The sequence below is a fragment of the Antechinus flavipes genome, chromosome 5 (genome assembly GCF_016432865.1).
Source record: "Antechinus flavipes isolate AdamAnt ecotype Samford, QLD, Australia chromosome 5, AdamAnt_v2, whole genome shotgun sequence".
NCBI lineage: Eukaryota > Metazoa > Chordata > Mammalia > Dasyuromorphia > Dasyuridae > Antechinus > Antechinus flavipes.
Window position 1 is genome coordinate 44,270,452 of NC_067402.1, and position 27,689 is coordinate 44,298,140.

The following is a 27,689-nucleotide window of genomic DNA, read 5'->3' on the forward strand; positions in this document are numbered from 1 at the left end:
GGTGGTCCGCTCCCAGGACTGCGGGCAAAGGATGAAGGACAGGGTGTGGGCAGTGCCCCGGGCTAGCGGGAGGAGGCAACCGAAATGAAAGCTACTGGGCAATTAGCCCAGGTTTTTCCTGCAAAGACTCTTGAGTGGAAGTTGAGAAGAAGGGTGTGTCAGTGTGGATCCAGCTCCCATGAGAATGGGCTGCGAGGAATTGCTTCCCTTTTCCCACATCCTCCTCATTCCGCCACCCCGCTTTCCGAGAGTCCCAGCTGGTTTGTTTCTCTGCCTCAGGCTCTGGCTCGTTTCAGTCTCTCCCTCCTTTCTAAACTTTCTCTTTCATTTCTTCCTTCTTCCCTATCTCTCTTTTCCCCTCTCCCCTTTAGGAAGGCACAAGTGGAATTATACAAATCATTTCCATAGAAGTCGAGTTGTGAAAGAAAATATAGACCTCCCTTCTTCCCCCAAAAATCCTCAAGAAACATAAAGTAAAAAACAAGCAAACAAAAAAGTATAGTTCAATTTATATTCAAACAATCACTTCTTGGGAGGGGGGAGAGTATGAATAGCATTTTTCATCATAAATCCTTCAGAATAGTGGTAGATCATTGTATTGTTGAGAATAACACAGTCATCACCACCAACAAAATCCAAGAGCAAGAGATACAAAGAGAAATTCCATTCAAAATAACTGTTGATAGCAGAAAATATTTGGGAATCTACCTACCAAAGGAAAGTCAGGAATTATATGAGCAAAATTACAAAAAAGTTTTCACACAAATAAAGTCAGACTTAAATAATTGGAAAAATATTAAGTGCTCTTGGATAGGCCGAGCGAATATAATAAAGATGACAATACTCCCTAAACTAATCTATTTATTTAGTGCTATACCAATCAGACTTCCAAGAAAATATTTTAATGATCTAGAAAAAATAACAACAAAATTCATATGGAACAATAAAAAGTCGAGAATCTCAAGGGAATTAATGAAAAAAAAATCAAATGAAGGTGGTCTAGCTGTACCTGATCTAAAATTATATTATAAAGCAGCAGTCACCAAAACCATTTGGTATTGGCTTAGAAATAGATTAGTTGATCAGTGGAAAAGGTTAGGTTCACAAGACAGAATAGTCAACTATAGCAATCTAGTGTTTGACAAACCCAAAGATTCTAAATTTTGGGATAAGATTTCATTATTTGATAAAAACTGCTGGGATAACTGGAAATTAGTATGGCAGAAATTAGGCATGGACCCACACTTAACACCACATACCAAGATAAGATCAAAATGGGTCCATGACCTAGGCATAAAGAATGAGATTATAAATAAATTAGAGGAACATAGGATAGTTTATCTCTCAGACTTGTGGAGGAGAAAGAAATTTGTGACCAAAGATGAACTAGAGACCATTACCGATCACAAAATAGAAAATTTTGATTATATCAAATTAAAAAGCCTTTGTACAAACAGAACGAATGCAAACAAGATTAGTAGGGAAGCAACAAACTGGGAAAACATCTTTACAATTAAAGGTTCTGATAAAAGCCTCATTTCCAAAATATATAGAGAACTGACTCAAATTTATAAAAAATCAAGCCATTCTCCAATTGATAAATGGTCAAAGGATATGAACAGACAATTCTGTTGATGAAGAAATTGAAACTATTACCACTCACATGAAAGAGTGTTCCAAATCACTGTTGATCAGAGAAATGTAAATTAAGACAACTCTGAGATATCACTACACACTTGTCAGATTGGCTAAGATGACAGGAAAAAATAATGATGAATGTTGGAGGGGATGCGGGAAAACAGGGACACTGATGCATTGTTGGTGGAGTTGTGAACGAATCCAGCCATTCTGGAGAGCAATCTGGAATTATGCCCAAAAAAGTTATCAAACTGTGCATACCCTTTGATCCAGCAGTGTTTCTACTGGGCTTATACCCTAAAGAGATACTAAAGAAGGGAAAGGGACCTGTATGTGCCAAAATGTTTGTAGCAGCCCTGTTTGTAGTGGCTAGAAACTGGAAAATGAATGGATGCCCATCAATTGGAGAATGGCTGGGTAAATTGTGGTATATGAATGTTATGGAATATTATTGCTCTGTAAGGAATGACCAGCAGGATGAATACAGAGAGGACTGGCGAGACTTACATGAACTGATGCTAAGTGAGATGAGCAGAACCAGGAGATCATTATACACTTCGACAACGATATTGTATGAGGATGTATTCTGATGGAAGTGGATTTCTCTGACAAAGAGACTTAACTGAGTTTCATTGGATAAATGATGGACAGAAACAGCTACACCCAAAGAAGGAATACTGGGAAACGAATGTGAACTATTTGATTTTTTATTTTCTTCCCGAGTTATTTTTACCTTCTGAATCCAATTCTCCCTGTGCAGCGGGAGAACTGTTCGGTTCTGCAAATATGTATTGTATCTAGGATATACTGCAACATATTTAACATATATAGGACTGCTTGCCATCTTGGGGGGGGGGGGGTGGAGGGAGGGAGGGGAAAAAACGAAACATAAGTGATTGCAAGGGATAATGTTGTGTAAAAATTATCCTGGCATGGATTCTGTCAATACAAAGTTATTATTAAATAAAATTAAATTTAAAAAAAAAAGAGAATAACACAGTCATTCACAGGTAATCATGCCACAATATTGTTATTACTTTGTACAAAGTACGTTTTACTTTGCTTGAGTTCATGGAAGATTTTCCAGGTTTTTCCGAGAGCATTCTGCTCATCCTTTCCCATAGAACTATAATATTCCATCATAATCACATATCACAATTTATTCAATGGATGGACATCCCTTGTCTTGAAAAGAGAGGCTTTATAAATATTTTTATTTATAAGTTTTTTTCCTTTTTTTTTTTTGAAATCTTTTTTGGGATTCGTGTCTGGTAGTGGTATTGTTAGTATAGTTCATATCTTTTCATCATTTATCAATTGGGGAAGGCTTTTTAAAAAAAATTTAATTAATTTAATACATTTGACTCATTTCCTTATACATTTGAGAAATGAAGCCTTCATCAAAGAAACTTGCTTCAAAATTCTTTTTCCAATTATTATTACTAATTACCAATCTCTCCTGTTTATTCTATTCTGTCTCCTGTCAATCAGATCCTCCTCAAAAGTGTTTTGCTCCTGACCATCTCCTCTACGAATATGCCCTCTCTTCTATCACTCTTCTCCCTTCTTATATTCCTTTCTCCTCCTACTTTCCTGCAGGTGCCTTGAACAGGTTGCTGAACCTGCAGAAGACCTAAATTCAATTCTATCCTCAGTCACTTTCTAGCTACATGATCCTTGCACATTTATTTTCTATGCCTCAGTTTTCTCATCTATAAAATGGAGATGATAATACCACTAACCTTCCTGAGCAATTGTGATGATCAAATAAGATGATCTTTTTAAACGCTGTGCAAATGTTACAATGCTATATAAGTCTTAGAGCTAAACATTTCTGTTCCCTTTTATAGATGAGAAAATAGGTTGAGATTGGATCAAGAATACAGTTAGGAATGTTCAGGGGACATTTCCTACTTCTCTTTATTTACTGAAATTCACTTTGTCTAGTTATATGCTAGGCAGGGTGCTAGACACCTGAAGGAGTTTATAATCGATCTGATCTTTGGAGTTTATCCCAAAACTCTTGACATCATTGGCATGAAAGATCTCTAACAATATCTTCTATGGGAAAGGATGAGCAGAATGCTCTCAGAAAAACCTGGAAAATCTTCCATGAACTCAAGCAAAGTAAAACATACTTTGTACAAAGTAATAACAATATTGTGGCATGATTACCTGTGAATGATTTTGTTATTCTCAACAATACAATGCTCTACCACTATTCTGAAGGATTTATGATGAAAAATGCTATTCATACTCCCCCCAAGAAGTGATTTGTTTGAATATAAATTGAACTATACTTTTTTTATTTGTTTGTTTTTTACTTTATGTTTCTTGAGGAAATAGATACATTTTTATACCTATATTGAGTGTGTATGTTATTTCCTCTTTGAACCAATTCTAATGAGAGTAAAGTTCATTCACCCCCTCTCCTCTTCGCATCCATTATAGAAACTTTTTCTTGCCTCTTTTATGGCAGACAATTTATGCCATTCCTCTCCCTTTCTCATTTTCCAATATATTCCTCTCTTATTCTTTAATTTTTTTTAATTTTTATTTAATAATTACTTTATATTGACAGAATCCATGCCAGGGTAATTTTTTTTTTACAACATTATCCCTTGCACTCGTTTCTGTTCCGATTTTTTCCCCTCCCTCCCTCCACCCCCTCCCCTAGATGGCAAGCAGTCCTTTATATGTTGGATATGTTGCAGTATATCCTAGATACAATATATGTGTGCAGAACCGAACAGTTCTCTTGTTGCACAGGGAGAATTGGATTCAGAAGGTATAAATAACCCGGGAAGAAAAACAAAAATGCAGATAGTTCACATTCATTTCCCAGTGTTCTTTTTTTGGGTGTAGTTGCTTCTGTCCCATTGAAACTCAGTTAGGTCTCTTTGTCAAAGAAATCCACTTCCATCAAAATATGTCCTCATACAATATCGTTGTCGAAGTGTATAATGATCTCCTGGTTCTGCTCATTTCACTTAGCATCAGTTCATTCTTACTCTTTAATTTTATTTTTTTAATCCCTTCATATTCAACTTGCACCTATTCCCTCTGCTATATATACTCCTAACGCCATATAATAACCAAGTTCTGATAAGTTATAAATATCATCTTCTCATGTGGGATTATAAACAAATAAACCTTATTAAGTTCCTTATGATATAAAAAATATGCAAAAATGTTTGAAGCAGTCCTTTTTGAAGTGGCAAGGAACTGGAAACTGAGAGGATGCCCATCAGTTGGAGAATGGCTGAATAAGTTATGGTATATGATTGTTATGGAATATTATTATTCTTTAAGAAATGATCAGCAGGATGATTCCAGAAAAGCCTGGAGAGACTTACAAAAACTGATGGTAAGTGAAGTAAGTAGAACCAAGGGAACATTGTATATGACAAGAAGAAGATTATGTAATGATCAACTATGAAATACTTGGCTCTTTTCAATAATGAAATGATTCAAGATAATTCCAATAAATTTGTGATGGAGAGAGTCATCTACATCCAGAAAGAGAATTATGGGGACTGAATATGGATCACAACATAATATTTTCACCTTAGTTACTGTGGTTGTTGTTTTCTTGCTTGTTTTTTTTTTTTTTCTTTCTTAACCCCCCTCCCTTTTGATCTGATTTTTCTTATGTAGCATGATAAATGTGGAAATATGTTTAGAAGAATTGCATATGGGTAACCTTTATTGGATTACTTGTTGTCTAGGGGAGGGGAGAGCAGAGAAGGGAGAAAAATTTGGAACACAAGTTTTTGTCAGGGTGAATTTTAAAAACCAATTTTACATGTATTTTGAAAATAAAAAACTATTATTAAAAAATATTCTGTGGGGGAAAAGTTGTACATGCAATGAAATAGAAGACTTTCAAGCATTCATCATGAAAAGACTAGAGCTGAATGGAAAATTTTATTTTTAGATACAGGATTCAGGAGAAGTATAAGGAGGTAATTGAAAAAGAATATAAGAAGGAACTTTTTTCATATAAATTTCATCTTTTTTATTTTTCAAAATACATGTAAAGTTGGTTTTTAACATTCACCCTAACAAAACCTTGTGTCCCAAATTTGTCTCCCTCCCTTCTTCCCTAAACAGCAAATGATCTAATATATGTTAAACATGTGTGATTCTTCTATACATACTTCCACATTTATCATGTAGCACGAGAAAAATCAGCTCAAAAAAGAAAAAAATGAGAAGTGAAATAAAAGCAAGCAAACAACAAAAAAGATGAAAATACTATGTTGTGATCCACATCCAGCTCCCACAGTTTTCTTTCGGGATACAAGTAACTCTCTCCATCACAAGTCTATTGGAATTGGCCTGACTCACCTTTGTTGAGAAGAGCCACACCCATCAGAGTTGATCATCACATAATTACATGAATGTAAACTGTTTGCATTTTTGTTTTTCTTCCCGGGTTATTTATACCTTCTGAATCCAATTCTCCCTGTGCAAAAAGAAAACTGCTTGGTTATGCACACATATATTGTATCTAGGATATACTGTGACCTATTCAACATGTAAAGGACTGCTTGCCATCTGGGGGAGGGGGTGGAGGGAGGGAGGGGAAAAATCGGAACAGAAGTGAGTGCAAGGGATAATGTTGTAAAAAATTACCCTGGCATGGGTTCTATCAATAAAAAGTTATTTTAAAAAAATAGCAAATCTTAATAATCAAGTTTTGCAAGTGCAACACCAAATTAATTAAATAATAGATACATACTGGAACATTTCTGAGTTATAGTAGGATGCAAGTATGACTATTTTGTCATTTTAACTTATACTTAGGATCAAATTATAACAAAGGGATTATATCCTCCACAGAGGGAAATGATTAGTCAAGGTAATATGAAAGTTTTCTAGTTAAATGGAATAGTAAATTTTGAGAAAAGCAACAAAACTAGATTGTTTTCTCTTAGAACCATAAACTAATTGATAAATTTAAAAGGCAGAACAGACCATAAATGAGCTTCCTAAGAAAAAGCCTTAGAACTAAACAAGTATATTCTAGCAAACATTATATTAGGTACAGAATTTAAGTAAGAATAGAATCAGTAAATGATATATGAACTGAAATGATATATGAAATGAAATGAAACAAACCAAATTTAAGTGATTCTATTAGATTAAGTGAAAACCCCTAAATTTGGAACCAGAAAAGTAGAGTGGTCCTGAAAATAAAACTTATTGTCCAGTAAAAGATATCTAGGGACCAGATAACTATATGAAACATTTGGGACTATCATTTCTATATATAATTGTTTCTGCTTGCAGAAACATCAGGCTTCCCACCCCAGGTTAAGAGAGTGTTCAGTTAGTTACTTGCCTCTGTTAGATGAACTTGTGTTTAAGTTTTTTTAGTTGCTTTCTCAGAACTAGTCAATTGTGAGCCCTCTAAGTAATCTGATCTGTACCTAACAATGTAATTATACATTACGGGAACTGTGAGAAAAACTTTATTGCATTGTTTAAACGAAATCTTGTATGGCTAGGAAACTGAATCATCTGAAAAAAGCTCCTACTCCCCAGTAAATTGATCCAGAAGCAGCTGACATCCAGAGATGACATGTGTCCTAAGATTCAGGGTGAGGGCTGAGTCCACTGTCCTAGTTTTTTTCCTTATCCCCTTTTGATTGTGTGCCCAACCAAGAAGGCCCTGATTCAAGCATATGTTGACAATTTCTCTCTCTGATGTTGGAAGGGTTGTTAGAATTCTTCCCCTTCCTTTTCTCTAGAGTTTGAAGTCCTTCTGGAGTGACACACAACAATCCTCTGCAATGCTCTCTGAGTAAACTGGAAATCCTCTTGCTGTGTCAGCTAACACAAAATTGTATTAAACTGGCAGACATCCTAAGTAAGGGGCACTTCCTTGTTTATGGTTTTAAAAATTCCAATTCAACCTTTTCTCAAGTTCAGTTCAATCTGCAGCTCTGCATGAGTATTGCCACTTTGAGACAAACAAAAGAATGCCTAGGATATTGTATTGTCTTTCTTTGAACTCTGGGAAAAGGTTGACATGATTAAGATATTTCTATTTTAACAACAGACTGTGGTATTCCAATAGGTCTTTTGTGTTGTCTCAACATCTTCAGCAGATCCATCAAAGGCAGAATATACAATAATGCTGGCAAATTAATGAACGGGGACCTTAGGTAGAGTAGATAATGTTGGATCTAACATTAGTAAGACTTATCCTACTTTGTTCAAATCTGGCCCGAGACACTAGCTATATGACCTTAGGCAAGTCAGTTAAACCTGTTTCTCTCAGTTTTCTCATCTGCAAAATGAGTTGGAGAGGGTCATGGCAAACTACTCCAGTATCTTTGCCAAGAAAACCCCAGATGGGGTCACTAAAGAAAAATACACGACTAACAACAACAAAGTTCCACCTCCTACAAAGACATTTTCCCTATACAACCCAGAGAAACTTAACCTTTTTATCATCTCAGGAAATTCTCTGAGACATGAAGTAGCTGAGATGATGCAGATGTGAGTTGGAAGAAGTTTCAAAGTAAGAAATTCCCTATGCCATTTCTAAAAAAAATATGGAAGAGATATTTGCATTTTAAAGGAGATAGTTAATCTAATCAATCTTTGATTATTGGGATATCAGGGGGTGAAGAAAGGACCTTCCAGTAACCTCTGCCTACTCTAAGCCCACTCATCCATGGCTTTTCTTGAATGAGGAGTCAGCAATGTGGCTAATTTCAGAAGTACCTAAAGGAGATAATCAACCCCTTATGCTTCAATGGCAAATGCTATCATATAAATAGCATTTATATAAATAAATAAATCTATCATATTAAATAAGATATGTGAAGATACAGATTTACAAATCAAGTGCTTCCCTTCCTACATCCAACCCTTATCCCAAATCCAACAAGTCACTAAATTCTTTCATTCTCACATTTGTCCCTTCCTTTCTCATTAGAATTTCTGTGTAATATTTTAAATATCAGAACACTGCTTTCTCCATTTGCCTGCTGCTCAAAGGAAAGTAGTAGGAAACATTAGAAAATGAAAGACACACTAAAGATTTCAGTACAGGTTTACTGAACTTTATGAAAATCAGGGCCACACGAAGAACTGAAAACAAAGCAGATATCCATTGATTAGAGAATAGCTAAATATATTGTGGTCTTTAAATATAATGGAATATTGGGCCATAAGGAATGCTGAATATGAAGGATTTAGAGTAGCAAAAGTTCTATATAAACTGATGCAAAGAGAAATTAAACTGACCCAGAAAAAACAATACCACATTACAAGAAAAAGAAAAAAAATGAGTTATATGACCAAATTTGAAATTGAAATGAAAAAATATGCCTTCCTCTTTTCTATGCAGAGGTTAGCAGCATGGATATGGAGCATTCTATATCCTATCAGATTCTCCTGGTAGGTAGTTGATTTGACTAAAAAAATTTTTCTTCTTTTTAAAATTTTTTTTATTACAAAGGGCAACCCTTTAATTAGAGGAGAGGAGAAAATACATTGGGGGGGGAGGAGAGAAAGGTGACATAAAAACAAAAGGTAATAAAAATGTAAAAAAAAAAATTAGATCTTCACTAACACCTTGCTAGGAAATTCTGTGACTAATTGTCATTTAAATCTTTTAAGATTGGAGTCAAATTTTGTTTTTTTTTTCCATTTTATATATGTTCCTGATAAAACCAAAGTATTAAATTTTAGTAAAAGATAAAATGCATATAAATCTAATGTTTCATGACATGTCACAGAATCAAAAAATTCTTATAATGATACAATGTTAAGTGGTCTGTTTTCTACTTTTCTAACTATATTTTTTCTCCCAACTATTATCAGCATTTTTAACACAAACCATTAACAGGTCTGTTACTGGTAGAATTGAAATATCTTACCTAACAGTTCAACTTCATGGGAGAAAAAGTTTTTACAAACTTGTGAACTCAGATCCAGACCTAGTTATGTCACTACCTAGTTGCATGACCTCTATGTTTCAATTATCTCATGTTTAAATGAAGGGATTGAAGTAGATAATTTTTATCTTGTCATTTTCTAGAGCCTATGATATTAAGAAGTAACTTGAGGATATTAGATAATACATAGCAAATGCTAAATTGTGTTATCCAAAATTTAAAAAAAGAGAAGCTAATGTTTGCTAAAAAGTGCCTTATGAAGGCACTTCATGTATGAAAAACAGGGACCTGAGTGAGGCCTTTGAGAATAGCTCAAATTAGAATGAGAAATGGAGGGATCATCCACCAATTTGGAAATGGTTGAACAAATGGTGGTATATGATTGTAATGTAATACAATTGTGCTCTAAGAAATAACACGCAGGATGGTTTCAGAAAAACCTGGGAAGACTCATATGAACTGATGCAAAGTGAAATGGACAGAACTAAAAGGAAATTCTACAAAGAAACAGTAATATTATAATGATGATCAACTGTGAAAGACATTATTACTCTGAATAAGACATCCAACACAATTCTAAAGGATCTGTAATGGAAAATGCTATCCATCTCCAGAGAGAAAACTAATGAACTGTGAGTGCAAACCAAAGTATAATTTTTTTTTTATCTTTGTTTTTCCTGCTTTTTTTTGCAACATGGCTAATTTGGCAATATTTTACATGATTTCATATATATAATTGATTGCTAGCTTTCTCAATGAGTTGAGGAGGAGCTGAAAGAAAGGAGAAAATTTAGAACTCAAAATATATTTTTTGAAAAAGAATGTTAAAATATGTAATAAAATTATAAAAATGAGAGAAATAGTTAGATGGAAGTATGTGTTTCAAGAGGCTGGAAAAAAAGGGAATGAATTGTTCTCTTTCAGGAGCCAGAAAGTCTGAATCTGAATTCTATCTTAGACATACAAATAGCTTTGTGGCTCTAGACAAGTCTTCAAATTTGTAAAATTCAGATATGAGTATCCCCAAAATCTTAGTGCAATCTTAAAGTTTAATAGCTAAAAACATTCTGTGTGTGTATGTGCATGTGTGTGACAAATAGTGGAGTGTGTGTACATATATATATAAATATATATATGCATATGTATACACATACACACACATAAACACAATCATAGGCATTTATTTGTCTTTCCCATTAGACTACAAGCTCCTTGATATTAAGGACTGTTTTTCCCCTTCTCTGTATCACCCTGTGCTGGAAGAATTTGAAATGACTGAGGGAACAAAAATTTAATTTTTTTTTTAATGAAAGGGAATTAAGAATTTAAGTAGAAAATAAACCATTTGAAGTAAAACTTACAAACAGGAAATAAAAATTTTAAAAAACAATTAGTGAAATTATTCTTTTGACAAAAAAGAACTACTTTCTATCTATTCTCCCATACATCTTTCTCAGTTTTGTACAATCCTAGAAATCTCCACAGCAGGTTTCAATCAATACACAGAAGTGTTTCATATTATGTGAATCACAGTGCAAATGTAGAAAGAAGTTATTTTGTATTTAAAACCCTCCTCCTTTTTCTCTTCCAAAACTCAGAAAAATACAGCTTTGGTGAGAGTGGACTCCATGACCAGTACTACTTTTATGGGATTCTTATCCATGTAATAGTCTGTGTGCACCACTCTATTGTTCACCTACAAGATAAAAAGCACAAATTATACATAGAAATGAATAAATTCATTTCAACAAATAGATAGTTGAGTTTCCGGTGGGCACTGCTGGCTTTACCTTTTTGTATCCCCGAAGTTTAGCAAGGTATCTGGCATTCAACATTTACTGATAATAAATATTTACTGATTACTAAACAAACATTTCTTAAGCACACAGTGTGCACAGAGATAAGTATATACAGAATATATGCAAAATAAAGGCAAAATAATGGGGAGGGACAGAGATAAAGACAGAGTAATAAGCCCAGTACATTTGGCCAAAACCTTTGTATAGGAAGGAAGCTAGAGCTAGAAATTCCAAAAGGCAGAGGTGAGGAGAGACTGCATTCTAGGCATCAAAGATAGGGTTTGAGTCTGCAGAACCAGAGAATAGGCCAGCTTGGCTGAAATGTAGACTCTGTGTGTCTGTCGGTCTATCTGCCTATCTGTATATCTCTGTGTCTATCTGTTTCTATGTCTGCCCAGTTGGGTAGGCATCCAGATTGTAAAGGGCTTTAAATGTCAAACAAAGCAACTGGAAGCCATTGATACTTCTTGAGCAGGGGAATGAAAGGGTAAAATCTATAATATAGCATACTATAGAAGTATAGATTTTACTTGAGGAAGATAATTATATATTATAATGATTTGTTATTATTTTATTATTATGAATTATAGATCATTATGGTAACTATGTAGAAGACAGACGGAAAAGTGGAAGGCTAATTGAGATACTACAGTCCTCATAGCATGAGTTGATGAGGACCTTAACTAGAGTCCTTGTAACATGAAAGAGGAGACAGATGCTAGAGATGCCATCTTCCCAACCTACAAACTTGATTTGAGGCTTGGGAGGGTTTTCTGGAGGTGTCTCCAAGGGGAAAATGTTTCTGTAGAACACAACAGCAATGTAAAGTATTATTAGATTGAGGATAATGATGATGATATCTATAATAAATTTAACACTGATTTCCCATCAGTCAGTCCTAAGAATGTGAGGGCTCACTTGTTCCTCCTAATTCCAGGTTGATCTGTCAGGACTGAACAATAACTAAATTGTTGGGATACAGAAGTAGGAGATAGGGAAAAAGACAGAAATGTCTGTTTAATGAACACATCAGCCCCTTGTTTCCTAACTACACCAACAGGTGCATGAATCTGTCCTGAGAGAAGTTTAAAATCTACTGAGGAGACAAAACAACAGGAAAAAAAGAATTCAGAGAAGGAAGACATCTTAGAAAGAGAAAGACTTCAGGGAAGAGTGTAGGTCCCCAAGGCATATGTACACACACACACAGAGAAATCCTCCTTAGGGAATTCCAGGGAATGTGCTGGTAGAATGAAATAATTATGGAGCATGAATCCACTTACTGAATACTCACTTGAGTAAAAAAATCTGCAATATGCCACTTCATTCCATGCTGCTCAAAGACTTCATTTATTGCTTGAATCATCACAGAACCATTTATTGGGTGGCGTAAAGCAACATGATCTATCAGTGGAAAAATAAAAATATGGTTTCTATTTTTTCCTAAAGTGTTCTAAATTATTATTACAAAAGATTATTTGAACTATAAAAAAACACAATATATGGAATGGAAGCTAGAAAAACCTTTTATGAAGATATCCCTTTATTCTCTGAACTACTAAGACATCTCTACATTTCCACTAAGATGGCCAGTATTTCCAGGGGTCCTCAAACTTTTTAAATAGGAGGCCAGTTCACTGTCCCTCAGACTGTTAGAGGGCCGGACTATAATAAAAACAAAAACTTTGTTTTGTGGGCCTTTAAATAAAGAAACTTCATAGCCCTGGGTGAGGGAGATAAACGTCCTCAGCTGCTGCATCTGGCTCACGGCCGTAATTTGAGGACCCCTGAACTTTCTTTGCTTCCCAAAACTGTTCCTTGGATCCTTAACCCCACTAGTACACTAATAAGGCAGTCTCAATGCTTTGCCCATAAAGAATCCTTGGCAGATGAGATCAGTAATTGATAGACAGATTGGATCAGGAACCAGTAAAAGCCTTGACTGCTCAGCAAAACAGTCAGAAGGATGCCAGATATTATCTAAAGCGTGGGCTATAATTTCCCAGTGATGTTTCAGCCAAGAACTTGCAACTTTCAGAGTCTCAAATAGACCCCATAAAGTAGCTGGCTAGTTCCTAGATCATCCTGCTTATAGTCAAAAAGGATTCCATACCCCAAGAATGTCCCATACAATATCCTCAAACATATGCTCAGGTAGCCTTTACCTAAAGACTTCAAGTGAGGGAAAACCTACTATCTGCTAAGGTAGCCACCTTATGTTATTAGTCCTGATGGGCTCTAGGAGACCAAACACACTATCTGAATTTTAGAGTTAGAAAGAACATCAAGAGCCATCTGTTCCAACACATATCTGAACAAAAATCTACTCTATAATATGGCTTACAATTAAATGGTCACCAGGGCTTTGCTTGAAGGTCTCTAGTATAAGAGTCCCCAGCAATTCCCAAACCAATCTATTCTAAATAGTGGGAAGTTTTCCCCATCATCAAACCTATACCTGTTCCTCTACAGCTTTCACCCTCTTTCAGCCACTTTTCCTATTTCTACCTTTTTAGTGCCAAGCTCAATGAATCTAATCACTCTTCTACAATTGTAGTCCTTCAAAATCTTGGCAACAATTATCATGTCACCCCTAACCTTCTCTTCCAAATAGAACATCCCCAACTAGTCTTCAAAACATATTACCATCCTGGTGATCCTGCTCCCACTTGTTCCACGCTACCAATGCCTTTCCCAAAAATGAGGTGGCTGTTCTGGAGGCTTCTAATACTGTCCATTCTTCATTACACTTTTCTTGGCAGAGATATTGGAGGGGTTTGTCATTTCAAAGGTAAGGAACTGAGGCAGACAGGATGAAGTGACTTGCCCAGAGTCACACACTTTCAAGTGTCTGAGGCCAGATTGGAACTTAGAAGATGAATCCTTCTGACTCCAGGCCTGGCTCTCCATGCATTATCATGCCATCTAGCAACCTGTCGGGCTATTCAAGATTCCACATGTGGTCTGACCATGGCAGAGGACAGCGGGATGATCAACAAGTTTCTTTTTTTTTTCGTCTCCTATTATTACATGCTTGCTTTCCTTTTTTTTTCTTAAATAATAACTTTTTATTTTTCAAAATATATGCAAAGATAGTTTTCAACATTCAACCTGATCAGTAAGTTTCTCTTGAAGGCCTCTCTTAAAACAGATGCTCTTAATGCACTGCCCATCGACCTTCTCATACAATATGGACTTATGTTTAGCTTTTAGTTCATGAAACAAATGTATTTCTCTCTAGCTATACTTCCCTCTATTTTAGTGACATAGTTGAATTAAGACTTTGTATTTATTCCTGTTAAATTACATCTCACTAAGTTTTGACCAATAGTCTAGCCTGTTCATCTCTTTCTGGATTATAATTTGACATCTAATATGTTAACTTTTTAAGTGTCATCTGAAAATTTGATCATTATGCCATCTTTGTTTGCATCTAAATAAGGGATTAAAATATGAAACAACCGAGTCAATGGGAATTTGCCTTACTACAAATGATTGAGCAGAAGGCTTAAATCCTAGTGGGTTGAATTAATTGAGCATTAGAAAGAATGTGGAATTATTCATTTTAGTTTTTGGTGCTCTATATTTACATGGTGATTAACAAGCATAGATTTAGTACAAACATGAAATCTAAATAACCATAACTAGATTTTTAATAACATGATCACTTTTACTTAATATGCCTTAACAGCACATAAATTCACTGGATACCTTTCTGGGTGGGATAGATGATATAGTAATCACTGAATGTGGGAAGTCGCTTTTTCTCGGAATAATCCAGGTCCATTGGCTCATCGTCAGCTAGAACAACGCCACCATCTCTTTGATCTGTTTTTGTGAGACAAAATGCGAATACACAATGATCTGGTACTAATGAGAAAAGAACAGATCATAAATAAGCTTGTGTCACTGCATATGCTTTGGAAAGGATAGTTCACAAACATAGGCCTGAAGAGCTCCAGAGAAGGCAGGCAAGCCAGATCCCAGGAGCAAATGGCCCACATCTGAACAGTGACATTTCTCACAACAGGTAGTCTAGCAACTAGCAAATTCATCACGTTAGAGACTAGTAGGATCATAACATCATAAATTTATAGCTGGAAAAGCCCTTAAAGATAATAATAAAGGTTTTACCTTGGATTTAGGTATACTTAGGAATACTAAGATCTTGAATCCATTTACTTAAAAAGATCTAGGACACTCTAACTAGTTAGAGTTTAACAATATGGTACTTTGGAGCTACAAATATACAAGATTTGACATCTTTATAGATATGAAGAGGCAGCTAATGAGGATTTCTTCTTGTGGTCTGAGGAATGGCAGCAGAGAAAGGAAAAGTCCTTTTTGGATGAAAATCAGGATCAGAATTTCCTAGGAACAAAGATCCTCTAAGAATCCCCTGCTACTTGGGATGGGTTCTGTTTCTTCTGCTTACCTCCTCTACAAGCCTGGATTACAAAAATCTTTGGTTTCTCTTGAAGTGATGGACAGTTTTCATTGTTGAACATCTCAAAAATGTCTGATAAATTGACTCTCTCACCCAATATTGTTTTTATAAAGCCTTCTCCTCCATGCGCCATAAGAGTAACAAGGCAACAGCTAACACCATCTTTTATTCCATTTATTCCATCTCGAAAATTCCTTAATTCTTTAGTTAATTCCTGCAGCAAAAAGCATTGGAAAATGTGTTTGTAAAAAGGTTGGCCTTATAATCATTTAGATTATTTAACAGTAATTCTCAGAATTCCTTCATTTTGCCCAGGGTAGAACATTCATTACTCATCTTCTCACATAAAATATAGAGCCTTAAAAGGAAGTGAGTGGCTAGGATGGTCTCATCATTATGTATGTAGGCAATTTTGAAAATAAATCTGGCATCCAGGAACACAGGAGGTTCAAAAGGCAAGAAAAAATCAGAAGAGTAAATACTTCATATGAGACTGGAATTATTTTCTATGATTGCACTGAAGTTCTAAGCTAAATGACACATGAATTTTCAAGTTACACATGGAAAATCCAATCTCCAATTCTATTTACAAAATTAAAATAGAATAAATGAATGTACAAAAATCCAACACTAATTATTGTTGGGAATAGTGGGACCAGTAATGGAATCCAAAATAAGGAAATTGATTGATTTTCCTAAGCTATTTTTCCAGTCAGGCAGAGTACCAGAGGATAAAGGGGAACAAAATGGAGACAACCAGTAGGAGTGGATTCTGAGGTGACCCATCCATCTGAACATGAATCTCAAATGCTATTCTGTAATCATTGTACAATTAAAGCAACTATTGGAGCATTCATTTTCTTGAACCATAAGAAGGCTTTCTTTTAGAGTAAACATTAGGAAAATAATACCACTGAAATACTTAACAGGCTAAAAAAGCCCATGAGAATGTAATGGAATTCATTAACTACCTGACACTTGTCTCTCAGTAGAAGTACTACAACGTTTTTCTTAGGTTTTTAAAGAAAAAAGACATTATTAGCCAGGTAGCATTCATGATTACCTTATAAAAAGGAAGAACACTTTAAAAGTCAGTTACCAATGTTGATGTCTTAATGCTTAGCTCTTCTTAGCAATACAATGATCCAAGATAATTCCAATAAACTTGTGATGGAAAATACCATCCAAATCCAGGGAAAGAACTATACAGATCAAAGCATACTATTATAACTTTTTCTTTCTCATGGTTTTTCTCTTTTGTCCTGATTTTTTTAATGACATGACTCATATAGAATTATGTTAAAAATTATTGCACACGAGTAATCTATGTAAGATTACTTGCTGTCTTGGAGAGGGAAGAAATAAGGGATGGGAGGGAGTACAATTGGCACTCAAAAATCTTACAAAAATGAATGTTTACCCTTCATCTTTACATGAAATTGAAAAAATAAAATACTATTAAGTTAATGAAAAACAAAATACTATTAAGATAATACTTACTGCTTCATTAGGATCTATACATGATATATATTCAAACTTGCACTTTTTAAGCCAGTTTGTTATTAGGTTTAAATCCTTTTCAGCCCCTGGTCTGCCATCCTTCACACACATCACAAAGGCCTTACGACTTTGGTCCATCTTATAGCATTCCTGTTTGTAAGTTAAATGAATAAACACAACTTAATTCCATGTATCAGAAAACATAACACCCTAGACACACAAGCTCCTATGCTATCTATCCATCTCCTGGGGCTAGTGATGGAGATTATGTGAGAGCTCAAAACACACCATCTCTCTTTGGGATGAAGGATGTGTGTGTGTGTGTGTGTGTGTGTGTGTGTGTAAATAGATTTGTTTTCTTTCTAAGTCCCTAAAGTTCTCTGAAATATTGTAGGTTTAACATTACAAATCACCCATTCTGAAGTACACAGAACCAGTAGAGCAGGGCCATTTTAACAAAACTGGCATGAATGTGTTCCTATCACTACACACCAATTAGCATCATACCACTCTGAGGTGAGGGAGGGGTTTGATTTGACTTTATATGGGGAATGGGTAGTCTTTAAAGGGACAGGAATGATAGTATCATGGATTTCCTAGGTGCTAGATACTTCTCATCCTGTCTACAAGTCAGGAACTTCAGTAAATTTCATTGGGTTAGATATAGTGTGTAGTTCCCAAAATTTCTCTAACTCCAGAGGGATGGTACTAAGGACTCTAATGAGAATGTGCCATTTAAGTCCCCTCATTCTTTCCTGCACCCAAAAGTCAGTCCAGAGGTACCTACTCCTGAAAGGGATATCTTATCCTGAAAGGACAGAAAACAGAAATGGCCCAAGTGAGATAGAGACAGAAACTCTGGCATTCCTTAACATTTTAGCTTTTGGGAGGGGGAAATAAATGACAGAAGAGACTCTTCTTCCCATAAAGTATCAACCTGACTATTGGCACCTTGCTAAAAGGACAAAAATTGTCTGTTTAGGTCTTAAGGCCTGGATATTGGATGAACTAAAATAAATTTGGCTTCTTGGAACCTGGGATCCATATCAGTGGCTGAGACTGCTTCTAGGATGCTCTGGTGGCTTGAGACCAGGGAGAACAGACTCTTTAGAGAAGCCATACCTCAGTTCTACCACTCTCTTCTCTTTTCCTCCTGTTTGTTTTCCATTGGTCTTTTTCTGGAATGCAGCAGGGATCCCTATTCTTTTCTGGGAGCTCTGGAGGGACATGACTGCCTTGCTTCCAGATCCCCAACATAATATGTATGGGACATATAATGAAGTAATGTAAATAAGTAAGGAATGGGCAAATACGGTAACAGCTAGAAATGATGGTGGGATGCAGTCAAAAAGAAAGACTAGAGGATTTGGATGCAAAAGAATGGAGTTCAAGTTTAGATTCCAGTACTTCCTGTGTCCTTAATCAAATCAGGTTTCTCATCTGTAAAAGGGAAACAGGAATTTAGCATCTCATACTTATGTGACACTGAATCATTGAAGAATTGGAGAATTGGAGAATTTTAAGGAGATCAGCTTCTTTGATCATTATAACCACTCAGGAAGGTTTATAGTATTATTATTTCTATTTTACAGATGAGGAAACTGAAATACAGAAAGACTGAATGCCCAAAGTCCAGTAGACAGTAAGAGACTGAAAATGGATTTGAACACAGGTCTTCTGCAGGTCTAACATTCTATCCAGGGTACTACCTGGCTACCTACAATAGGAATGGGAATAATAACTGTTCTCCCTCACTCACTGAGTTTAAGGAACTAATGAGATGATTGGATTCAGCAAACAGTTATTAAGTCCTTAATATAGCTTAGCACTGTGCTGGACACTGTATTACAAAGGTAAAGGCAGTCTTTGTCCTTCATGGGTGACAATTCATTCTACTGGGAGAGTGTAAACAATTGGGGTAAAGGATTGGCCCTCAATAAGAAGGTAGCAGCTAAGTTCAGTTTTGAATGAAACCAGAGTTTCCATGAGGTGGAAGTGATGAGAGAGAGTTCTGGACACAATCTGATGGAAGACTGGGTATGGAGAAAATCAAGCAATCCAATTGTACTTGACCAGAGAATGGGCTGCAAGCAGAAATCAGTTTGAAAAGTTAGGCTCTGAGACAGCTAGATGGTGCAATGGATCGAGTTTCAGACTGGAAGTCAGGAGGACCTGAGTTCAAATCCAGCCTCAGATACTTAACACTTCCTAGCTGTGTGATCCTGGGCAAGTCACTTAACCCCAATTGCCTCAAGGAAAAAAATAAGTTAGGCTGCAGCCATATTTCAAAGAGCTTTGAATGCCAAACAGAGGAGTCTACATTTTATTCCAGAGGGGATAGAGTTTTTGAGAGTCTTTTTTTTTTGAAGAAAGGAATGAAGTAACATACAAAGCTCCCTTTTACAGCTATGTTAAGTTGTCAATTCCATTGCCTGAATGAGAAGCTTTGCAATTGTTAGATACTTACATTACTCAAGATTAGATAAAAACTGAAGAGCTTACCAACTCAGGGCCGTCATTTTCATATGCTCTCTTTAAACTTGTTCTTGAAAGAGTTTCTATTTTCAGGAAAAGAAGACCAAAAAAAAAAAAAATAACAAGCACAGGATTACTTATTTCTTGCTTTCCCACATATTCTTTATCACTTCCATATTTCCTTCACCCCGTTCTCTCCTGTATCTTCCAGCAGATTGCTTCTACAATCATTTCCCCTCATTCATTGTCCTCTAATCTGTCCTTATCTGAGAGTTTCTTCCCTGGAGCCTATAAGTAGATCTAAGTCTTTTCTACCTTCAAAAACCCTTTACCTTCTGTGCTAATTACTACTGTCTCCTTTTTTCTTTTCTTTTTTTAAAATTAATTATTAATTAATAAAAATTAATTTTCCATCTATTTATTCATTCATCCATTAATTCATCTATCTGTTGATTCATGTAGCTATCTATCCATCTCTCTGTCTGTCTGTCTATTTATCCACTTATATTTTTTCCTATTACAATCCCATATAGTCAAGCTATACCTTTGGACAAAAGCCTCTGATGCTTCCTTTTCTGACTTCATGAAATTCATTAAGGAAGTTTGGAAGACAGTTATGTTTAAGAAGAAAGACAATGAGTTATGCTTTGGACATGGTTCTTATGATATGTCTATGGTACAGTTCAGAAGCAATTAGTGATATGGGACTGGAGGTGAGGATAGAGTTAGTTATATATATCATATATATAGATGTGGAAATCATCTGTACCAGAACCCTGATTAAATCTATGGAAGCTAATGAAATTTCCAAATGAGAAAACAGTAACTGCAGTGATTCACCAATTAGAGAGGAAAGACAAGAGAAGTAGTTCTAGATCATTGGGATACACACACTATAAGGGAAAATAATTACAGATGATATTCAAGCAAACAATACTGAGAGAGCAGTCAGACAGGAAAGAAGAAAAAAAGGAGAGGCAACTGGTGGGTGGCACAGTAGATAGAACACTGAGCCTGGAGTTCAAATCCACCCTCAGGCAATTACTTGTAGTATCACCCAGGGGAAGTCACTTAACCTGTTTAAGTAAGTTTTGCTAAAGTATAGGTCTGACCATGTCATTCCCTTTTTAAATAAGCTCCAGTACCTCCCTATTACTTCAAGGATCAAATATAAGTCCTTATTTAAAAAAACCTTTACTTTCTGAACCCAACTTATCTTCATAGGGCTGCTACATAACATTTCCCTTCCTGCTCCCTCAGGTCCAGCTAAATTGATCTCCCTTCTGTTTCTCATACACAATCCTTTAGTTCTTATCTCTCTGCCTTTATCTGGCTGTCTAGCACACCTGACATATCCTTCTCTCCTCATCATTGCCTCTAACAAGATCTTCTTCAAGGGTCAATTCAAGTTCCATCTTCACATGAGATCCTTCCTGATTCCCAAAGCTGCAGCTGCCCTACTGCCCAAAATCAATGGCCATGGATGCTGATAGCTTTTCTACATATATTTCTATATGTCCATGTCTCCCTCAACACAATGTAAGTTCTTTAAGAGGCAGGAATTATTTCACTTCTGCTTTTACTCTCAGCATATAGCATAATACCTGGTACACAGGAATGCTTAATATATATTTACTTTTTAAAAAATTTCTTTGAGTGTCTTCAAGCTTTTGTCTATTTGTCATAAATCATGATGGAGAATAGGGAAAAGAAAGGAAGCAAAAGGCAACGAAGAATTAGAGCAAAGATGTAAATGGAAAAAGTCTGTGGGAGAAAGGGGGAAGATAAGGTTGGAGAGAACAGGCCATCAGAAGAAATGAATTTCATGAAATTAGAAAAATGTAGATAGAGTCAGTCTTTTGTCCAAAGGTTTTAATTAATTTTACAAGATTATGACGGGAAAAAAAAAAGGTGGAAAAGTAAATAGACAGATAGACATATGCAGAAATGAATAAATGGATAAATAAGTGGATGGAAAAAATAAAGAAAAGCAACATATTATCTTAAGTACAAATTTAATGTTTAGCTTTCTTTAAGTTGACAATGGGAAAGTTTAAAACTGGAATCAAATCAGCAAACATTTATTAAGTACTATGTACCAGGCACTGGGATAAATTCTGAGGGCACAAAGGTAAGACAGTCCTAAGGAGACACCATGCAGACAGCTGTGCACAGACTAGGTCTAAATGGCCTCCATTAGAGATCCTATCAAAGAAAAAGCTCCAGGATTAAGGCGGACAAGGTGAGGCTCCTATAGAAGGGGGAGATTTGGGCAGATAACTTAAAGGAGGCTAGAAGGTGGAGATAAAGAGGGAGAACTTAAAGTTGTGAACACATTGCTGCTGGGCCCACCCATAACTGTATTTGCGGCTATGACAGATACTGTTAAAAGCTCCTCACAAAGGAAAGTGTGTATTGTAACAGAGTAGCAAGAATCTACTGGGATCATCCCCTCCCCAGTAAAGTGGGTAGAGTGAGGGAAGAGATTGAGGGACATCAAAACATATTGATTAAAAAAAGGTGGTAAAAGGGAAAATAAGGTTCCCAGCAAAAGGTTTTCCACTCTCAAAATACAATCCTAGTTTGATTACCCATGTCAAAGCTCAGAGTCTAATGTGCCCTTGACTCTTTTCCCCATATGCCAACCAAGACTTAGTCTTTTCTCAAACTGCAGAGCTGAAAGCCCTCTGGGACAATCCATACCTGAGCAAGAATCTCCTTCTACATTATCCCTGATATAAAATCTAGTCTCCCATTGTAGATACCCCCTACTGTCCCAGAGTGAGGGGAAGCATCATTGAAGTTTTTCAAGCTATTTGGGGATAGCTCTAAGTGTTAGCGAAAGTTCCCTATCCATTAACTCTAAATATGCTTTATTTTTTAATGACTTCTGTCCTCTGGGACCAAGCAGACAGAGGATTGTCCCCTCTTCTATTTGTAAGATTGGATTGACTAAGTCTATTACCGCTTCATCTCAAACCTGAGCAAGTCTAAAGAGGGGTGTGGAAAGGGCATATTTAGAATTAAAAGACCTGAGTTCAAGTGATCTGCTGAGAAATCTGTATAATAATCAGCTTTGGGTCGGGGGAAGGAGCTGTGATGGGAGAAGATTACACACTGGACAACATTTTTTATTTTAACCTACATTACTATTGTTTTCTCAATTGCTCTCTAGACAAGCAACAAACAAGAGTAAATGCTTATTCTGACAATTTACCAATCTCCACTGGGGGGGTAGGGTAGGGGTTCTGCTACTTATTATTGTTGATCCTGGCCTAATAACTTGATCCTTCAGATTCTCCCCAGGCAACCAGAAATGCTAATATTTGTATGGATAGGGTTATAGTAAGAAAAGCCTTTGATAAACCTTGAAGTGCTTTGAAAAAGTAAGTTGTTGAATGAGGGGATAAGATTTGTTTACTTCTTTTATCAAGCTGGGACTTAAAGATTCTCCCAATGCTGTGAACCTAAGGCACTCTCCCTTAGAGCCTGCAACCCTAACTGAACAATCTCAGACAGGTTAACAGCAAGTAGTTAAACACAGATTTTCTGCCCAGATTTCTTGAAGAAACCCCTTCAAAAATAGTGTCAGCCAACTCCAATTTGAGTTTTGAGATACAATGGTCTTCCACAATATGGCATCTTTCCAGCTTCATATTATTCCTCTATGCTTTGGTCCCTAATATACTAATTGGGTCCCTAATACACTGATTGGATCCTTTGCACACTACTTGGGTTATTCTCTGCAAACCCTGCTATACACTTCTGCCTCCTAGCCCTTGCTCATTCTGTGAGCTGAGATCTCTTCCCTCCTGCTCCTTTTCTACTGAATTTGTCCATTCAATTTGTCAATGTCAAGTCCAAGCCAAATGCTTACCCAAGAGGCTGGGTGGTACAAAGCCTAGACTAGACAACTTGCAGTCAGGAAAACTCAGTTTAAATCTCGCCACTGGCAATTATAAACTAGGTAAACAGAGGCAAGTCCCTTCATCTGAGACTCAAGTTTCTTCACCTATAACCCCTTTTCACAATAGTACTCTTTAGTACCCATCACTCTAGACTACAGCTTGCTGCTTATGCAAGATTTCAGCTTCTCTGTGTCTTTTCACAGGCTTCTTGCCCAGGCCCATTAAACACTTTTTCTTTTTCTTAATAATCCCTACCTTCATTTGTAGCTCAAAGCTTCTTATATTGTGGGTCTTGACTCCATATGAGGTAGAGTAACTGAATATGGCTGTTTTAAAAAATTTTGCAACAAGAAAAGGTATTAAATATTTCACCAAGATTTAATTTCCTTTGTAAAGTATGCGAATTTGCTTTCCTCTTTAACAAAGGCCAAAATTATATGTATGCCAAACAATTATTTTAAAATAAATTTCTTTATGATTTATTATCAAGTCAATGTTTGTTCTATATACCTATTTTATATACCTATTTTATATACTTATGTACCAGTGGCCAAGAAAACATTTCTCAGGCAAAAATGAATGGCGAGTAGAAAAACTTTAAGAAACCTACCTTAGCTGACCAAATAGAAACACATTTGTTGTTTTGGAGTTGAGGGGGGAATGGAGAAAAGTCCCCTAAATAATACCATGTCTTCCTGTCCTGAACCCCCAGTTGCTAGTATTCTCTCAGAAATGACTTTGTATATAATTTTATTTAATTTTCTGGGTAAATGTTGTTTTCTCTAGAATGTCAGCTCCTTGAAGGCAAGAGCTAAATTAATTTTAGTTTTGTATCTCCAGTACCTAGCATATAGCGAGTGCATACAGAACGAATGAAGCAAGCTGGCAGAAAACACTGATTTTGTCAAAGTCCTTCCTTATGGTCAACAAGGCTGAAGCACTTCTTATGTGTCCAGCACTGTGCTAAGCACCAAAGATATAAAGAAAGGCAAAAAAACAGAGTCTCTGTCCTCAACAACCTCCCATTTTAATGGGGGACACGACATATGAACAGCTATATACACTTCTGGGATTTATATTATAAGTCAAACCCTTCTGATAAGGGTCTTGTACTTTATCTATCTCAATTAGTATCAGAAGATATTGTTAAAGATCTTTTGTGCTAACCTTCTCAAAAAATTAGGAATAAAATCCAAGATCAGATAGATTATAAACTCCTTCTGGTATCTACTGCTTTGTCTAGCGTATAGCTGAACAACATCAATCTCAGTAAATAAAGGCAGGGAGAAAGATGTCACCTGACTAATCTTTTCTGAAGCTATCAAAATCAATCTTCAATTTATAGATATTTTTGGCCTCTACTCGGGCATCTGAAAAGAAGTTTAGAAGTCACAGGACCTCAGATGTAGTCCATTCCTAGCTAAGTCAAGTTGGACAGATCAGATAACTCCTATAAACATCAACTGCATTATCTGGCTTCCCTAGACTTTCTGATGGTTTTCAAGTCCTGCTCTTTTTAACCAATGCCCCAAATGCCAATCTGGATCCCTGAGGGTTTTAAAATCTCTTCATCTAAATTGAAACTATTTCTACCCATATGAAAAGATGCTCCAAAATCATTATTGATCAGAGAGATGCACATTAAGACAACTCTGAGATACCACTACACACCTGTCAGATTGGCTAAGATGACAGGAAAAGATAATGTTGGAGGGAATGTGGAGAAACTGGGACACTGATATTGTTGGTGGAGTTGTGAAGAGATCCAACAATTCTGGAGAGCAATTTGGAATTATTGCCCAAAGAATTATAAACTGTGCGTACGTACCCTTTGATCCAGAAGTGTTACTACTGGGCTTATATCCCAAAGAGATCTTAAAGAAGGGAAAGGGACCCACATGTGCCAAAATGTTTGTGGTAGCCCTCTTTGTAGTGGGCAGAAACTGGAAAATGAATGTTTTGGAGAATGGCTGAATAAGTTATGGTATGTTATGGACTATTATTGTTTTATAAGAAATGACCAGCAGGATGGTTTCAGAAAGGCTTGGGGAGACTTAGATGAACTGATGCTGAGTGAAATGAGCAGAATTAGGAGATCATTATATACTTCAACAACAATACTATATGATGATCAATTCTGATGGACCTGGCTATCTTCCTCAATGAGAGGATCCAATTCAATTCCAATTGATCAGTGATGAACAGAACCAGCTATATCCAGAGAAAGAACACTGGGAAATGAATGTGGACCACAACATAGCATCTACACTCTTTCTGTTATTGTTCACTTGCATTTTTGTTTTTCTTCCCAGGTTATTTTTACCTTCTTTCTAAATCTAACTTTTCTTATGAAGCAAGATAACTATATAAGTATGTCTACATATAAAATATCTACATAAGCACTTAACATGTATGACACTGTCTGCCATCTATGGGAGGGGGTGGAGGGAAGATGGGAAAAAGTTGGAACAAAAGCGTTTGCAAGGATCAATATTGAAAAATTACCCATGCATAGGTTTTGTCAATAAAAAGCTATAATAATAATAATAAAAATCTCCTCAGTTTTCTGTCAGGTGTCAGCTGGAAGTGAAGCAACAAGGTAAAGGCGTTCTCCTAAAAGTCTGGATTTCAAACCTGCATGTGACTCTCACTGGCTGGGCAAATTAAGCAAGTTTACTAGCTTTCTAGCTCTGTAATCAATCACTTAACCTCTAAGGTTCGATTTGTTCTTCTGTAAAATGGAGCTAAGAATCCCTGGAGCAGTAGCTTAGCTTGGCGGGAATCAAGAAAGGCTCACAAATGAGAAGAGGAGTTGGGGAGCTCGGTGAGGGTCACCCCTGATTATTCTTACAGGATGGGAGGATGTCGAGCGAGGAAGTCTGGAGGGCGGGACCCCAGCCCAGGAGTAGGGAGCCCTGCAGGTGCAGCCCCGCCTTACCCGACTCGGCCACCAGGTCCATCCGGCCGATCTTCTTGAGCCCTTCGGTTAAGACCCCGGGGGTCCCGGACACGGTGAAACGCTTTAGCAGCAGATCGGCCAGCCCGGAGGTGGTGGAGGCCGTTTCCAAGTCCTGCGTCGTGATTCGGGGCTCCAGCGTGGAGTTCTTCACGTATAGCTTGAAGATTTTCTTCTCGCCTGGGGTCAGTTTGTCCAGTATGATCTCCACCCGGGCCTTGAACACCGCCATGGTGGCCCGCGCCCAGGCTGGGGAGAGAGCGCGGGGGGCTGCGCGCGCGGGGTGGGGGACGAGGAGCGGCCACAGCCACGAGCGCGCTGGCGGCGGCAGCGAAAGTGAAAGAGCTGCCGGCGGCCTGGGAGCTTCGCGCGCCGGCCGCCGGGGACCCGCCGGGGCCGACCCTGGGTGCGGGAGGAGGAGCGCGCCCGCGCCGACCCCGCCCCCGGGTGGGCTCGGGCTGCGAGGAACCGCTGCGCTCCTCCCCGGCTTTCCTGGCCCCGCGGCTCCGTCTCTCCTTCCCTATCTCTCCGCGCTCAGTTGTCCCCCTCACCCCCCTACCTTTCTCTTTATCATCTATTCTTCACGCCCTTTTCTCTCCTCCCATCTTTTTTCCCCCTTCCTCTCCTATCTCCTCCACTGCTCTTATCTCCCTTATCTCCCTCTCTTCTCTTTCCTTCATTTCTCCCTCCTCTTTCTTTCCCTCGCTCCCCTTTTTCTCCCTCTCTTCTCCTCTGCACCCATTCTGCTGAATGAAAGACTTGTATGGCCTTTTTCACCTAGAAGATCCCACAGGGGCCAAAGACAGGTCTCCCCTTAAGCATCTCCCTTAGAGCCTGCAACCCTAACTGAGCATGCTCAGACAACTTAGCAGCAAACATTTTCTGCCCAGATTTCCTGAAAAAAACCCTCTTCAAAACAGCGTCAGCCAACTCCAATCTGAATTTTAAATACAAGGGTCTTCTACAATCTGCCACTTTTCCAGCTTCATCTTTTTGCTCTGTGCCTTGGTCGTTGCATTACTTACTAATGGGGCTATTTTCTGCTGCACT

General features: G+C 37.1%; 1 protein-coding gene across 1 annotated transcript; it reads right to left on the minus strand.

Moving 5' to 3' along the window:
• Window positions 1-10,719: 10,719 nt before the first annotated feature.
• Window positions 10,720-27,021, minus strand: LOC127564394 (caspase-14-like). The gene is made up of 7 exons (XM_052000888.1): window positions 26,622-27,021; window positions 19,803-19,858; window positions 17,301-17,450; window positions 15,789-16,014; window positions 15,065-15,181; window positions 12,648-12,757; window positions 10,720-11,250 (listed from the first exon to the last, which is right to left on the minus strand). The coding sequence occupies exons 1-7, from the start codon at window positions 26,869-26,871 to the stop codon at window positions 11,149-11,151; spliced, it is 1,011 nt and encodes a 336-aa protein (XP_051856848.1). The 5' UTR covers window positions 26,872-27,021; the 3' UTR covers window positions 10,720-11,148.
• Window positions 27,022-27,689: the final 668 nt, after the last annotated feature.